This window comes from Mytilus californianus, unplaced genomic scaffold, assembly GCF_021869535.1.
Source record: "Mytilus californianus isolate M0D057914Y unplaced genomic scaffold, xbMytCali1.0.p SCAF_8, whole genome shotgun sequence".
NCBI lineage: Eukaryota > Metazoa > Mollusca > Bivalvia > Mytilida > Mytilidae > Mytilus > Mytilus californianus.
In genome coordinates, this window is record NW_026262734.1 from 1868019 (window position 1) to 1885744 (window position 17726).

Genomic DNA, 17726 nt, shown 5'->3' on the forward strand with positions numbered 1-17726 from the left:
GTTCCAATGTCGTCACATAAAGTCAAAAACAACTCAAGTAAGTAGTTGGGGTTTTATTTATTCATTTTTAAATATCGGTATCATTTTATTCTACGAGAAATCTACTTAAGATTCGGTTAAATTTCAAACATACATATACATGAACATTTTCAAAAATATACTTAGATAATCCGTTTTTGATAAAAATGTAAATAAGACATATATATCTCATTTTAAAAAATTTAGTTGAATACTTTCATGAGAAAAATGTAAGAACGATCAATAAATTTTCTTGTTAAAATTGAAATTACTGATAAAAGGAAAAAGGGAATCGATACAGTTAAATAAACATTATAAAAAAAACAAAAAAACAAAAACAAAAAACTATTCACAGTGTATTAGTAATATCTGATTTTGTCTTTCAGAATGATGATAAAAATAGTAGTCGTAGGCATGTTGGCCGCATGCGCCATGGCCCAATGTAAGTAAAACATTCTTAGTTTTCTTGTATTATAGATTTATTTTTTTTAAATGTGTTTTTTTTCATTCTGTTTTTTTTTTTTTTTTTGTAATTGAGTTGTTTTAAATAGCTGTCTCATTGACGTTTAGCCAACATTTCTTTTTAAAATTTTGGCTACAAACAGAAATCCTTTGTAAGAGTATGTTACAAGTAAAGTATAAATTTCCAGAGTAAAAATATGTTATAGAATTTTTGTATGATTTACAAAAACATATTTAGGATGAAAGACTATATATTCTCCTGAAAATGTATGTTTTACAACAACAAAAATACTTTGAATGAAAACTTATCAATCTTTCTGAAACGTTCCCTCTGTTAAATTTATGTTAATAATTTGTCTTACTTTCTTTTGACAGTCCCAATGATGGGGATGGGTGGATTCGGTGGTCTTGACCTGAAAAACATTGAAAGCATGATTCCAGAAGGTACATTCGATATGATTAAGAACATGAAACCAGAGGATATCAAAGAAGCCATGAAAAACATGCCACCAGGAATGGCTGACATGATGAAAGGAATGGGTAAGTCTTTACGGGTTACTTGATACGAGCATGAATGATTTACTGAAACATTATTCAAACTGTAAAAATTGAACCGTAAACAATAACATCACAGGTTTTACGACGCCATCATGTTGAATATTAAGAAGTCTCAATTTCTCAACTTACTAGAGACAGAACACTTATAACATCATTGTTGGTTTTCGCATGTCTTTCTTGGATACATGCTACCAGATATAACTCTCAGAACAGAATGACGTCAGCAGAAAATGCCTACCTTGCCGTAGTACCGGCCTCGCTCTGAAGACCGCCTGTCTCTATCCCCTTTATGTGTTTTCATACCCCTGACTTAAGATATTTTAATTGGTTGGTTTACTACCTTTACATACAGTATATCATTCTTCGTTTAGTATACGTGACACTTTCAAAACGAAGAGGGGAAAATCAGCAAGCATTCATAAACTGTCCTCTTGATTGGTGTAGTTTCTCCAAACTATATATAACACATGTTATTGTTTTAGGAATCTCTGAAGATCAGATTAAAGATGCAATCAAAAACATGCCAGAGGATATGGATGTTGCCGCCATGATCGACCAGGCTAAAGACAAAATGGGTAAGAATTTAGATCAAATCTATTGTTTTTGTTTAAAGATATTAATAAATCAATTCCACATGAGTTGGTGAGTCGGAGTGGCCAAAAGGGATTCTTTGTTTTGCACACGACAATCTTATCATTTGTTGTTTTTTGTTTAATTTAAGACATTCTATTCGTTGTAAGGCAACACGGATTGACTGCCCAATTGTTCCGTGTAACTTCGACATTTTTATGACGATTTACTATCACGCTTTCAAGACATTTTAAAGGATCGTTCTAAGTAGGTAGATGTGTAAGCCACACCCGATAAATTAATAACACGAATGACAAGGATATATCAAGGATACAATAAAAAGCAAAAAACAAAGAAAAACAAACAGCTCTAATGCCAACAGAAAAACAAAAAGCTCCAATACCAAGAGAAAAACAAACAGCTCTAATGCCAACAGAAAAACATCAAAAGCCAAACAGCAATCAACAAAAAGTACACAAAAAAAATAAGATTAAAAACTAAATACTGGCTAATCCATTCTTGTTTGTTGGGCTTTCAAAGTTTTATTTATTTTTATTTCATTTACTCTAGGAGATCTTGTTGACCAAAGTAAAGAAGAAATGAAAAACCAGATGTCAAACGAACTTAATCAAATAAAGGAAGAAAAAAGAAAAGAACTTGAAGAAGCTGGTATTGACTTGTCAGGTATGGACAGCCATTAAAAGATAGGTGAAGGGGTGGGGGATTTATTCGAGGGAAGCTGTTATTGACATACTAGTACTAGGTGAGCACATAGATAAAGTGGTTCGGAAGGATTTGAAATGCGTGATTAAACTTGTATTGACTAGTAGATGTGGATAAAGACATTTTGGTGTGTGCATGTGCATGTGTGTGTAAATGGGTGGGGGACGGGGGGAGTGACGCTAGTATTGACTTATCAGGTAAAGACAGAGACAGAGTAGTCGAGAGTGGTTAACAATATGAGAGCAATTAGTCGTTTCATCGTTTCCTTATATTCTTCAAAAGTTATGTAGCCTATTTCCACCCTAGTCAGATACATATATAGCGTAAGGTCAAATCTATGTAAAGGATCAATTGCTGTCAATATCAATGATTAGGCATCCGGCTTGATAAAATGGACCAATTTTTTGATAATCATCATTTTTTTTTATGAATTGCCTATAAAATGGAAAAACTTCATTTTGATAATATTTTGTGTTTTCGCAAATATTGTAAAAAAGAAAGGTTGAAACTGCTAATAAAGGCAGAAACTATAAAAACAAATTAGACCAAAGATTATTATAAAAAATGAGTCCATTGCTATGCCAATTTGAGTGTTAAACCCTAAAAATGTATAAAGCAATCGGTGTCTTTATATTTTAGGTGGAGTAACAGGTCTGATGTCCCAGATGTTACCAGAAATTACAGAAATGTTCGGTGACAAACTTAAAGCTGAAGGAATCGATACTGGTGAGTGCACAATAACTGAATAATAATCACGTGACATCAACTTTTAAACCATACATCACAAAAACGCCTAAGTATTTACAAAAATTGCAATAAATTGATAAATAAATATTGATTTCAAAAATGGATAAAAACAAACAAACAAGTTATCATTCTCATCACATTACAAATTTATATATGATTGACATTTTAAACATAAAAAATATATAAATAAAATAAAACCAACAAGCTATTACTTTAAAAAAAAGTTTTTTACTCTTTTTGAGGTAAAATACTTTGTTTAATCTTATTCAGATGATCGTGAAAAATTGAACGAAGAATTACGTAGACAGATGCGTGAGTTCGCCGGGGCTGAGGAAGACGATACCGAGGAACAAGTCAAAGAAAAATTCATGAAGGGATTCCTCGAAGAAATGAAACAAAATGGCTTTGAGATCAAATCTGATGATACCGCTGAAGGATTCCAAGAACTCAAGACACAGATAGTTGCCGAGCTTAAAGATATGGGATTTGAGATTGAAGATGGTAATATATATATTTTTTATTCACCTTTAGCACTTCAGTCTTAACTCAGTTTGGGGAGGGAGGATTAATAGCAAACAAAACACAGTAAGCTAGTCAGTGAATGGAAAATACACGTATTACCCAAAATTATGACGCGCATTTGTGTTTTCAATATCTGCAAAAAAAAAAGAAAAAAAAAGAAAAAAAAAGTCTCATGTCTTTAAATGATATACTCCATAACCACTTTTGAGACCCTAAATTCAAAACATGTTTTATAAAAAAAAGCATCGTAATTTTGTAAATCTGTGTATTCTTTTATTTGATATATCAATTATTGTATCTAATAACGGTAAAAGAAATTTGTATATTTTTATAAGAATTGCTTTTAATTTACAGAAGACGTGTCCAACCTCCCAGAAATGTTGAAGAAAATGATGAAGAGCGGAAAATTCAACCCTCAACAATTAATGGGAATGGTTGCTCCAATGATGCAAGGTATTAAGCTTGATCTTCCTTTGAGTAATCTATTTATTTCTTCCATAATGTGTATAATTTTGAAATTCTTACGGTTCTTATATATCCAATGTATCAATTGTTTGTATGTAAAATACACATTTTTAAAAAAAGGAATTAGATTAAGCAACTTACCCCCACAAAATATAAGACGTCGTCCAATCATAATCATCGTTGCAAACGAATTGCATTAAAATCTGTATTTGATTCGTTTGGTTTTACAGGTCCACCAATGATGGGACCAATGGGACCAATGGGACCACCAATGATGAGACCACCAATGATGCAAGGTCCACCAATGGAAATGAGACCAGGAATGAACCTGAACCTTGACATCGATATTCACCAGAGACCACAGACTCCAGTGGTTACCCCAGGCTACGTTCAAGGTATACATATATATTATTCACACTTTATTTCATTCTTTCAAATTTTCTTTATACATTTTTTCTGAGGTCAATTTTTGAGTGTGTCTTATATCAAAATCATATGTTATATTCGATTAAAAAAAAATTTCTGAACTGATTTGTTTTTGTTGTTTTTCTCTGTACGCTTTGATACTCTTAAAATACTACGTAAACAATAGTGTGAAAAAATAGAATCCGATGCATTGCTAGAAAAGTTGTATAAACAAAAGGTCTGGATGGTAAAAAGGGGTGGGTGGGTGCGTCCACTTAAGAATGTTAAAAATAACTGTAATTTTGCAATGAAGTGAAACTAATTACTAGGTTTGAGTCGAACACATTTTCGACTTTTTCAAGACACTCGGGGAATATTGCGCTTTCAGAACGATAACACTGAAATTAAAAAAAAATCGAACATTTTGAACAGAACATATTTGTTACCATTCTGAAGGCACAAAAACGGAGAGGAAATATTGTATTCAATTGACAAAACTTTAAAAACTTTGCTCCATATATTAACTTGCTTTGAATATATTTGTGACTTTACAAATCTTACTTCTGTTATGTCAGTAATTAACAGACATGCATGTTTTAACTCATGTATGTTTTTTATCCTTTCAGGGGCTGAAGATGCTCTTTTGCACGCTTTTGGTGATGACTCTGACGTCGTCAGACACGTGATGGCAGTCAAGTTCGGAGCTGAAACCGGAACTGTCATGGAAGGAGATCTCCACGAAATTCTCAGAGATCTCATGCACTAGTAAGATATTTTCTTTATTATTTTAACTGTATAATATATTTATATGGTTGACCAGAATAACAATTCTCAAGAACCTTCGTTTAGAAAATTTGATTATTTATTCTTATTCAGCGCATAAGTTGTAAATAACTGAACTATTTTCTTTCTTGTTCAAATTAAACATAAAATCAAACTATTTAGAAATTTTGATTTCTATCATTAGAAATAAGTATTTTTGAAGTTAAAAATACTAATAATTTTAAAAGTAGCAATCAATGTTATCATGGTCAGTATTTAATGTAATAAAAAAGTAAAGTATGAAAATTACGCATGAAATTCGTCGTTAGTGTCTGTGCTAACGGAAGTACATCAAACAAAATATATTTTACAGTATTAAGTGTTAAAATCAGAATCTGAAGAGTGCAGGGTAAATTTTGCAATGAATGACACGTTCATTGAAGTACATCAAACAAAAAATATTTTGCAGTACTAAGTATCCGAACTCCTTGTTAAAATAAGAATCTGAAGAGTGTAGGGTAAATTTTGCAATGAATGACACATTTATATTTTTCTTTTTCAGTCGTCTTGAAGCCCGTGTTCTGATGGCCAAGAACCAGATGCTAAGAAACAGACTTTACGATGTTATGTTGTAAAGTAATAGACGTTACTGTATCCATGGTGATTAGGGAAAAGACTACTTCTACAAAACCCACAAACTTTACATAAAACAAATGTCACAATAATGTATAAGTGTGGCATTGATATGTGTGTGCTCTTTCGAAACTAATAGATTTGTGTAATTTTGATATTATTAGAAATTAATCCATATTTATCATGACTCTAGTATAATTAAAATCGTAATATAGGTTGCACATACACCAACACGCTCTCTTTCCATAACGTTTTTGGGATGAAGATGTCCATCTGAACTAAAGAGGTTTCCTTTAGCAAAATAATTTGAAAAAATATAAATCGGAAAATAAACAATTCTAAGATGCTTCCAATTTTAAAAGATGCTAATTTCTAAGCTATAAGAGTTTGTTTGAACAATATGATAACTTTTCTTGGAGATTTTGGCGTTGGATAAAGAATGGGTGGTTTAATTTTCAAACTGTTTTTTTCACAATTTGTTTACTGTAGGTATCTTTCAAAAATACATATCGTCGAATGGCTTCCGAAATGTCGTATATGAAGTTTTAATTTTGCTATGATTACTTTTTCTTGCAAACGGGCTTAGTGGGAGGAAATCTCTTAATATTCCAAAATGTCATACATTTAGACCAATCAAAACACGAGAAAAAATTGCCATTCCCAATTGATTGTAAACTTTGCTTCAAAAATGTTGTATGTAAACTTGAAAATTAATGTATATTTCTTTATTTCTGTGAAAATAAGGTTAGTTTTTGTGTTATCCAGAAATAACCAAGGTTTTATTTCACAGCCATTTACAAAAATGATAAAGTTCGCATACGACATTTTGGAAGCAAGCATTTCAAACAAAGCATTTTTGTGAGATTTTTTTGTTGTTGAAAAATTAGTAATTTACTACATTTTGAAAGCCAATCGACGGTATAACTGGTTCTTTACATTCTGAGAGGTCTTAATCTGGTAAATATCGATAAGTGTAAAGCAAGCGAAACATCATTAATCTTTCATGATAGATTATAAGCATTCTAGATGATGCTTTTAACAATGGGTGTCAAAACTTTGTGATAAGTTAATAACGAGCTATATAATGGTGGTTCAACGATAGCAACCATTTTGATTTTGGTACATAAATACTGATTTTCGGCAAAAACTTTAAAATTGAATCCAGAGAGTCAATTTTTTTTGAACAGCCGTACACGTGTTGTTATGCCTATATAGCCTCTTTAGAAAAAAAAACTGTTTCATTTTGTCTGTCATGTTTATGTACATGTATATATTTGGTGTGAAGTTCATATCAGTACAATAAAAATGTTCCAACTTCACTTGTTTTGAATGATAATATATACGCCATGCCAACTCGTCAAAGGGTCACTTTTTGGATGAAAATTAAATGATTGGTACTAGCGGGATTCTAACCCGCAACTTCGATTTATATAAAAGCAGCGCACAAACCTAAAATGTCAGTAAAATGTTACCTTAATGACCTTTGATACCTCATGGCCATGTCTATTTAACTGTCCGGTACAATTACAGACCCCTGTTTGTACTAGTAGTCGTTGTTAGCAGCACCATTGTTGTGAATATTGCATGGATGGATTCGAACATGCAATCTCGAGATCTTAAGATAGCCCTCTAACCAAATTAGAATAAGAAGAAAGACCTTCTCTTTCTCTAACGAGTTAGACTAAAATTGATAATGGAAACGGGGACTGTGTCAAACAACCCGACTAAAGAGTAGAGAACAGCCTAAGGCCACCTATGGGTCTTAAACACAGCGAGACTCTCTTTACATCTACAATTTAACTAGTTAGACTCCATTTATATCTACAATCTAACGAGCTAGACTCCCATTATATCTACAATTTGACGAGTTAAGACTCCCATTATATCTACAATCTGACGAGTTAGTGACGAGTTAGACTCCTTTTATATCTACAATCGAACGAGCTAGACTCCCTTTATATCTACAATCTAACGAGCTAGACTCCCTTTATATCTACAATCTAACGAGTTAGACTCCCTTTATATCTACAATCTAACGAGTTAGACTCCCTTTATATCTACAATTTAACGAGTTAGACTCCCTTTATATCTACAATATAACGAGTTAGACTCCCTTTATATCTACAATTTTACATCATTTCTATATCAAAATAAACCAATGGGATGCAAGGTCAATTATCAATGGGAAGGAATTGATATATGAAGGATTATTATTTGATGCATTCATATGTTGTAAACAATTACATATTTCTAATGTAAATACATGGTACTCTAGTATAGATTATATTCAGAGAGAGATTGATTTACCAAATTTTGACCAATCAATTGGTTCTTTATGTCAGTATGTTAAAAATAAACTATGTGGAAGTTATTTAACATTTTGGAATAGACTGAAGTATCAAACAATTAACTCTGAAAAAGGGAAGCTTGGTACTTATTTTTCTATAAAAAATTGTTTTAAAAAAGAAAAATATTTAGAACTACAGGATTTTAAAAAAAGACAGTCAATTTGTAAATTAAGAATAAGTGCTCACTCTTTAAAAATTGAGACAGACAGATATTCAAAAAAATATATAGAAAGATCTAAGCGTCTTTGTTCAAATTGCTCATTTGGTAAAGTTGAAGATGAGCTTCATTTTTTGTTAGAATGTCCTCTTTATGATACTCAAAGGGAAGACTTTTTTCAATACATATCTGACAATTGTTATAATTTTAAAAATTTAAATAAATCTTCTAAATTTTTATTGCTCTTGACTCAAGAAAATGTAACTCTTATGGAAAAACTGGGCTGTTATATTTGTGACTGTTTTGAATTAAGGAGATCAGGTATGCATATTGACACTAAGTAAAGTAAATGATTTGAGAATGAATGCATATAATGTAATTTTATTCTTTTATTCACAATATATATGTGGTTTTTGGCTCTGATTCTGACCAATGCTAATATACTAAATATATATTTTCAAGTGACTATTATTGTTGTTGTTACCAATTATGTAAATCAATTGTATCTGATTTTATGCCCTTATTGGGCCCTGTAATTTGGGAAATAAAAATATTCTATTCTATTCTATTCTATATGGGTCTTAACTTTTTATCTACTGATAAGATGGTATATGACTTTGCACTATGGATAATATCATTTTTTTGAAATATAATAAATTAATGGTTAATATCTACAGAATTTGAAAATAAGTTCGAGTATCCGTCTATATACCGGACCAGCGTATATGTATTATGTGTTTAATACCGCTATCAGAAAAAAAGCCTTCTTTACTTTGATCTACTCCGAAGTAGCATCTCCCCACAATGTCACAGTGTCTGTGGCTTGTATCGTTTGTTTTTTTGTTTCTTGGTGTTTTGTGTTTCTTGTCGATATAGGAGTTAGGCGCCTTTCATTTGATTTTAACAGTTTTTTATTACATTGTAATGCTACGCCAATGTCCCAGGTAAGGAGGTGGAATTGATGTGAGTGCCCACAGACATGTGTAACTACACTCATTCTTTATGTGTATGTCGAAGGTAGGATCCTGTAATTCAGTGTTTGTAAGTTGCTGTCTGCCATATTTGTTTTTTGGTTAATCCTAAATTATGCCGTTGTTTTTTTCTTATTGGAAATTGTTTCACATTTGTCATATCGGGGTCTTTTAACATAAATATAAGTACCTGCATATTAAATTGGTGGAAACAGAAAGAAATACTTGCATATTACATTTGTGGGAAGAGAAATAAATTAAACAAATATAAGTACATGTACCTGCATTTTAAATTAGTGTGAACAGAATGAAATAAAACAACTAACAGCCAATCAGGTTCACGTATTGCATTTCTTTATTTAAAGAAAGCAGTTTGTTTTCAACGGAATCTAATTTTTCTCCATCCGTACTTGTTTGTGAATTACTTTCATTGTTGATATTTATATTTATAAATAGTTTTGGTGACATACCCCAGCTGATATCTAGGCAGTGGATTTCCTTATATACTTTGCGACACCCAAGGTATTGTATGCCTACATTCTTATATATTCTTTGTAAAATTCACTTGAAGTAGATGTCCAACTACTTTAAAAATGGTTTCTTCTATTTACACAACTGTTGAACTGTGTACTACAGACAAACCTAATATCTATTTTTAAACGTTATTGTAATCCCCCTTACATCGGAAGTTTCGAGTTATTAAACTAATGATTCATTATCATAACCTGTAGGGTTTATTGTACTATATATAAATGCTGTCCGATACGATTGATCACTGCTATACTGCAATCATTCCCTTGTATAAATCTCCGTACACACCCAGTTTTTATACGCCCGTTTACGGGACGTATTATGGTATACCGTTGTCCGTCTGTCCGTCCGTCCGTCTGTCCGTCCGTCTGTCCGTCGTCAACATGTCGGACATTAACTCAAAAATGCTTTAACCAATTTGCATAAAACTTTGGTGAATTGTTTATATCTATTGACGTGAGCTCCCTTTCGTTTTTTATAAAATTTAGATTTTACGTTTCCGAGTTATGGGGTTTTATTCATTAAAAAAAGGGGGATTTTCCAGTTTTTGGACAATAATTCAAGAATACTTTCACCAACTTGCAAGAAATTGTGGTGAATTGTTTATATCTATTGACATGAGCTCCCTTTCAATTTTTATAAATTTTAGATTTTACGTTTCCGAGTTGCAAGGTTTTATTCATGAAAAAAGGGGGGATTTTCCAGTTTTTGGACAAAAACTCAAAAATGCTTTCAGCAATTCTAATGAAACTTTAGGGAATTGTTTGTATGTATTGATGTAAGCTCCCTTTAGAATTTTATAAATTTTACATTTTACATTTCTAAGTTATGGGGTTTCATTCATTAAAAAAAGGGGTGATTTTCCAGTTTTCGGACAATAACTCAAAAATTCTGTCACCAATTCTCATGAAACTTTGGTGAATTGTTTATATCTATTGATGTAAGCTCCCTTTTTATTTTCATAAATTTCTAATATGACATTGAGAATTAATTGAATTTTATTTGTTTATAGTCTGACAACAGATTTACTAAGTATTGCACAACAGCAAGAAATCTTTAATTGAATATAAATTCAATTCATATAACCAATTTCAAGATCTTTGACTACATTTATTCCGAAACCTATAATATGTCAAATATTTAATTACAATCCAAATTTGGACCTGAATCAAGCTTGAATATTGTGTCCATTTTTGTCCCAACTGTTCAGGGTTGGACCTCTGCGGGCGTATCTAGCTGCGCTCAGCGAAGCAGTTTATTGATGGGATCCGTCATGCTTAGCGGCCTTTAGTTTTCTATATGGTGTTTTGTGTACTGCTGTTTGTCTTTTCGTCTCTTGTCATATCGTAGGCAGTTTCTTAGACTTATGATTCTAAATAAGCCTGCAGGGGCGGATCAAGCCATTTTTAAAAGGGTGGGGGTTCCAACCAAGGATAAAGGGGGGTTCCAACCATATGTCCCCATTCAAAAGCATTGATCGTGAACAAAAAAGGGGGTTCCAAACCCTGGATCCCCCCCCCTCCTCCCCCTCGGATCCGCCGCCACTGCAGCCTTGACGTCGTCCACCATTTTTGTATTAAATGGTGTATGACCAAGACGTTACATAGTAGGATCTGTTTACCCTTCCGGAGCACCTGAGATCATCCCCGCTTTTTGGTGGTGGGGTTCGTGTTGCTCAGTCATTAGTTTTCTATTAGTTTTGTAGACTGTTGTATGTCTTTTTTTTCCATGGCTATGTGGCTATGTCATTTTTTTTCCAACTTTGAGTTTGACTATCCCTTTGGCATCTTCCGCCTCTCTTTTGAAACAATGTCTGATGTAGGGGTATTCTTCTAAGTGATATGTCATTCATTGCTAGTATTGGATTGTATATATACACGCCGGATTAATGATTTGAGTTTGATAAGGCACGAACATTAAAACGTGGTCGAAATTGGTTTTGACATATTTTTTTTTGCCCCAAAAATTATACCTTTCTGAATTGGCCGGGCATACCTCATCTGAATCCGCCATTAGAATATATGACCAAATTGAATTAATATATCTGATGTTTAATGATTGATCTGTAATCATTGTAATTCTGTTAAATTGTATATAAAGTTGGAGCAAGAACAGCTGATATACGATATTACCCCGAAATGTTATAACATTTTGATTAGTCAACCCTGCGGCGAGTCTCAGATGCGAGACATATCGATCCTACAATACCTTGGTCTAACCTTCATAGAATTTTATAAACTTTGACAGAAGCTTGCTGATGATTAGGAGATAACATCTGAAGCAAAGGTTGGATTTTTTTTTAGTGTTTATCCTGAAAGAAGGCTGAAGGATCCGCAACTATGTTTAACTGCAATCATGTTTAACTCCGCCACATTCTATATGTCCCTGTCCCAAGTCAAGAGCCTGTAACAAATATGAGAAACAGCAAAAAACTACAACCACTCAATTACAGGATCTTGACTTGGGACAGGAACATATAGAATGTGGCGGACTTAAACATGTTTGCGGGCACCCAACCCTCCTCCTAACCTGGGACGGTAGTGTATGTAAATTATGTAAGCAGCAAAAACCTAAGTCCTTCAGCCTTCTTTCAGTATAGAGTGATAGTAGTTTTTTGCTGTTTGTTATATTTGTTTATTGTTTTGCATAGTTTGTTCTTGTGTTGTGCCGTTACACCGCTGTCCCAGGTTAAGGACCCGGTTACAGCTGACTATGCGGTATCGGTTTCGCTCTTTGTTGAAGGCCGTACGGTAACATATAGTTGTTAACTTCTATGTCATTTGGTCTCTGGTGGAGAATTGTCTCATAGTGGGGTGGGGTGGGGTGGGGGGGGGCTAGGATGAAATTTGAAAAAAAGGTAGGACAGGAGTTTTGAGTAAAAAAAAGGCAGGATGAGCAACTTGGCAAAAAAAAAGGCAGGATGACAATTTATGTAAAAAAAAGTCAGGATAAACTAATAAAAAAAAGGCAGGACCGAATAGAGTGAAAAATAAAAAGGCAGGACAGAGATTACAGCTAAAAAAAGGCAGGACAACATTTTTCATCCTAGCCCTCCCATAAAAATCAAATGGTAGCTCCCTTACTTCTACCATCCTGCAGTTAAACCCTTGTCAAAGAGGGGCTTCTGTTTTACTGTGTGGGATGTATAAGTACGCAGCAACGTCAAGTTAGAGTGGCGACATCTAATCCGATGCCTCAGGAAGATAGAGTAACATGCTCTCTGCATGCTAAAAAACCATTGTAATAGGGGTCTGTGGGGGGCCTGTTGTAAGGCACATTTTCTTTGAACATAACCGCATTTTCTAGTTATATAATTTTCCGGATGTCATCCTGGTCGACCCCAACCTTACAGAACGTTCCTTTTGTGTACAATGATCAATTGTTCTAGTAAAGAAAGCATGAAATATTTGCCACTGCACGTCGAGAATCTAACTGCATGTTGTTTACATATTTAGGAAAAGACTGCTATTTTTCTTTTGCCTCTGTGTTGAAGTCAACGTGTAACAACTTCCTTCAGAAATCAACCTATATAAAATGAAGATGTGGTATGATTGCCAATGAGACAACTCTCTACTAATTCATCTCGAAATACTGAACAACAAATTTCGGAAAATTATTTTCTGAACAATTCTTATTTGTTTAAGTCCCGTATTACTCTTGACTACAATATTGTAAAGTTATTTTCAGATTGTGTGAACCACAATATTATTTTGGTATTTCACATAAAAAAGTCATTTTGCTCTAAATTCATTTTGTTGTTACAGATAATGGCGAATTATCCTATCAACGTATATACAAATGTCTTCAGAGACGATGTTGTAAAACTACATCAACAGATAGACGATTTAGGAAAAGCTGGTCAGTGGTCTGATCTTATAGAATTGTTGGAAAGTAGTGGCGACCTCGTGAATTCAAGCAGACTTCCAGTGAAGGGAGATAATAAAGGTCCTACCTGGTTTACGCCTCTTCATTACGCTTCTGACTTGGGTGCACCGGAGAACATATTTAAAGATTTAATACGAATGGGGGCATCGAAATGTATGAAGAATGCTGAAGGTCAAACCGCTTATGACATTGCAAAAAGTAAAGGTCTTGATAAGGTTATATTGGACCAATTAATGATTCCAGAGAAAATAAAACAAAATGCCGCTGCAATTGAGAAAATGGAAAAAGGCTTACACGAAGTCATCAATGGTAGAGTTAAAGACTTGATCAAGGGAAATGGACAAGCTTTACCTCAAATTTCTCTGTTATTTGAACATGGAAGTTTTTATTATCCTGTGCCTGGAATGTATGGCGGTTTTAATATTTGCGAACACGAAGATGGCATTCAAGCAGATAGCTGGATTCGTGTTTGTGGCGGAAGTGAGGAAAACCACGTGGTCAATATGGAAGGCAAAATTACTTTATTGCCAAATGACAATCCTAATTAATTACATAGAAATAAAATTACCTCTATAATAGTAGTAGTCTATAAAACATGTTTAATCCTCGTGCAAATCAAAATTGCGTACAATGGGAGGCAACTCTCATTGTACCTAATTGATAACGCCTTGTACGAAATTGCCTCCCTTTGATACTTTATCCGGGTTTTAATTACCATGTGTGGTTTTAAGCAAAAGAGCATGTTCCAGCCACTTTTCATTATGTAATTGATATAATTTTTTTTTTCTCTCTCCGTCTTTTTATTGTAAATTTTTCTAATTACTTTTATTATACGACCGCAAAAATTTTGCGGTCGTATATTGGTATGACGTTGGCGTCGTCGTCGTCGTTGTCGTCGTCGTCGTCGTCGTCGTCGTCGTCGTCCGAAGACACATTAGTTTTTGCACTATAACTTTAGTTTAAGTGAATGGATCTCTATGAAATTTTACCATAAGGTTCAATACCACAAAAGGAAGGTTGGGATTGATTTTGGGGGTTATGGTACCAACAGTTAAGGAATTAGGGGCCAAAAAGGGGCCAAAAATAAGCATTTTTGTAACTTCCAGTCAATAACTTGTGTGTAAGTGTATGGATCTCTCTGACATTGTACCACAAGGTTCCATATCACAAATAAAAGGCTGGAATTGATTTTGGGGGTAATTGCCTCAAAATTTTAGGAATTAGGGGCAAAAAACAAGCATTTTTCTAGTTTCATGACAATAACTTGTGTGTAAGTGTTTGGATATTTCTGAAATTGTACTACAAGGTTCCATATCACAAAGGGAAAGCTGGAATTGAGTTTGGGGGTAATTGCCCGAAACTTTTAGGAATTGGGGGCCAAAAAGGGGCCAAAAATAAGCATTTTTGTAGTTTCCAGATAATAACTTGTATTCAAGTGTATGGATCTCTCTGAAATTGTACTGCAAGGTACCATACCACAAAGGGAAGGCTGGGATTGATGATGGGGGTAATTGCCTCAATATTTTAGGAATTAGGGGCCAAAAAGGGGAAAAAACAAGCATTTTTCTAGTTTCAGGACAATAACTTGTGTGTAAGTGTATGGATCTTTCTGAAATTGTACTACAAGGTTCCATATCACAAAGGGAAAGCTGGGTTTGAGTTTGGGGGTAATTGCCCTAAACGTTTAGGAATTTGGGGCCAAAAAACACATGTTTCTAGTTTCCAGACAATAACTTGTGTTCAAGTGTATGGATCTCTCTGAAATTGTACTGCAAGGTACCATACCACAAAGGGAAGGCTGGGATTGAGTTTGGGGGTGATGAATCATAAGGGGGTTCAAAAATTTTGGGGGGGGATTTTTTTTTTTTCATTTTTTTTCTTTTTTTCCTTTTTTTTTTCTTTTAAAATTTTCCATTTTAAGTTGGTTATTTCTGATTTATATTTAAAAGCAAATAATAATGATATGATAGGAGATACACACCAAACAGGATGTGTAAATTATTATATAATTACTAAGTATTGTGCAATAGCAAGAAATTTTCAATTGCACAGTATTGCACAATAGCAAGAAATCTTCAATTGCACAGTATTGCGCAATAGCAAGAAATCTTCAATTGCACAGTATTGCGCAATAGCAAGAAATATCCAATAGCACAATATTGCGCAATAGCAAGAAATTGTCAATTGTACAGTATTGCGCAATAGCAAGAAATATTCAATTGCACAGTATTGTGCAAAAGAAGATACTTCATATAAATTGCTTATTTCTTGACCAATTTCAATGGGGTTTTATTCTTGAATTCTTGGGGTTCTTTAATATGCTGATTCTAACCGTGTATTAAGTTTTTGGATTTTGGGCCCCGTTTTTAAATTGGTCCACATTGAGGTCCAAAGGGTCCAAAATTAAACTTTGTTTGATTTCATCAAAAATTGAATTATTGGGGTTCTTTGATATGCCGAATCTAACCGTGTATTTAGATTCTTAATTTTTGGTTCCGTTTTCAAATGGGTCTACATTAAGGTCCAAAGGGTCCAAAATTAAACTTAGTTTGATTTTAACAAAAATTGAATTCTTAGGGTTCTTTGATATGCTGAATCTAAACATGTATTTAGATTTCTGATTATGGGCCCAGTTTTCAAGTTGGTCCAAATCGGGGTCCAAAATTAAACTTTATTTGATTTCAACAAAAATTGAATATATGGGGTTCTTTGATATGCTGAATCTAACCATGTATTTAGATTTTTGATTTTTGGGCCCCGTTATCAACTTTGTCTACATTGAGGTCAAAAGGGTCCAAAATTAAACTTTGTTTGATTTCATCAAAAATTGAATTCTTGGGGTTCTTTGATATGCTGAATCTAACCATGTATTTAGATTTTGGATATTGGACCATAATAGGTGAATGTCCAATTTAAATTTTTTAAGTTCTTAGACCACATTCATTCTGTGTCAGAAACCTATGTTGTGTCAAATATTTAATCACAATCCAAATTCAGAGCTGTATCAAGCTTGAATGTTGTGTCCATACTTGCCCCAACTGTTCAGGGTTCGACCTCTGCGGTCGTATCAAGCTGCGCCCTGCGGAGCATTTTATTATTACCCACATTGGGGTTCAGGTGCTTCATATTGACACTTTGTTCATTGTAGCTTATTGATACCATGCTTGGTATAACTATATTTGAATGCATTATTATAATAAAGCACCTTTCGCCAAACACTAGTATTAGTTGTCAATTTTGTGATGCATCTTGTTAAAAAAAAGGTGAAAGATACCAAAGGTACAATCAAAATAAGTCGGAAGAGAATCACCATGGCAAAAACCCGATAAGTGACGAAATACAAACAACATTCTACAAAACGCATTCTACAAAACACATTCTACAAAACACATTCTACAAAACACTAGTCTACAAAGTAGAAAACTCAAATAGATATAAGAAGATGTGGTATGAGTGCCAATAAGACAACTCTCTATCCAAGTCACAATTTGTAAAAGTAAACCATCATAGGTCAAAGTACGGCCTTCAACACGGAACCTAGGCTCACACCGAACAGCAAGCTATAAAGGGCCCCAAAACTGACTAATGTAAAACCATTCAAACAGGTAAACCAACGGTCTAATCTATACAAAAAAGATAAATTGAGCTACATGAACCACACCAACAAACCAAGGGTGACCTCATATGCACTGGAAGGGTAAGCATATCCTGCTACAAATGTGGTACCCGTCGTGTAACGCAATGCTAGTTCAATTTCGGTGATGTCACAATCTAAGAAAAGAGGAAGGTGTTGCGGCTACTAAAATTAGGACATATCTGTGGTCATCTGTGACGTAGATATTCCATAACGAGTTGGTTCGTGACGACATCGCGGTTCCGTGACTGAATTAAAGTATCTATTCCTTTTTTTAGCCTGGATTTTTAGTATTCGTATAGTCATCTGATAAAGTCATGCTGATTGTAAGGTGA

General features: G+C 33.7%; 1 protein-coding gene and 1 long non-coding RNA gene across 2 annotated transcripts; both read left to right on the forward strand.

The window, feature by feature from the left end:
- The first annotated feature begins 31 nt into the window (after nucleotides 1-31).
- LOC127712742 (uncharacterized) lies at nucleotides 32-7184 on the forward strand. The gene is made up of 11 exons (XM_052219349.1): nucleotides 32-37; nucleotides 405-460; nucleotides 856-1020; nucleotides 1521-1613; nucleotides 2179-2292; nucleotides 2971-3057; nucleotides 3349-3579; nucleotides 3955-4053; nucleotides 4296-4460; nucleotides 5097-5235; nucleotides 5795-7184. Exons 2-11 carry the CDS (start codon nucleotides 406-408, stop codon nucleotides 5865-5867), a joined length of 1221 nt encoding a protein of 406 aa, XP_052075309.1. The 5' UTR covers nucleotides 32-37; nucleotide 405; the 3' UTR covers nucleotides 5868-7184.
- Nucleotides 7185-9786: 2602 nt separating this feature from the next.
- Nucleotides 9787-16973, forward strand: LOC127712743 (uncharacterized). The gene is made up of 2 exons (XR_007987300.1): nucleotides 9787-9863; nucleotides 13637-16973. It is a non-coding gene; the product is annotated as an uncharacterized LOC127712743 (long non-coding RNA).
- The last annotated feature ends 753 nt before the right edge of the window (nucleotides 16974-17726 follow it).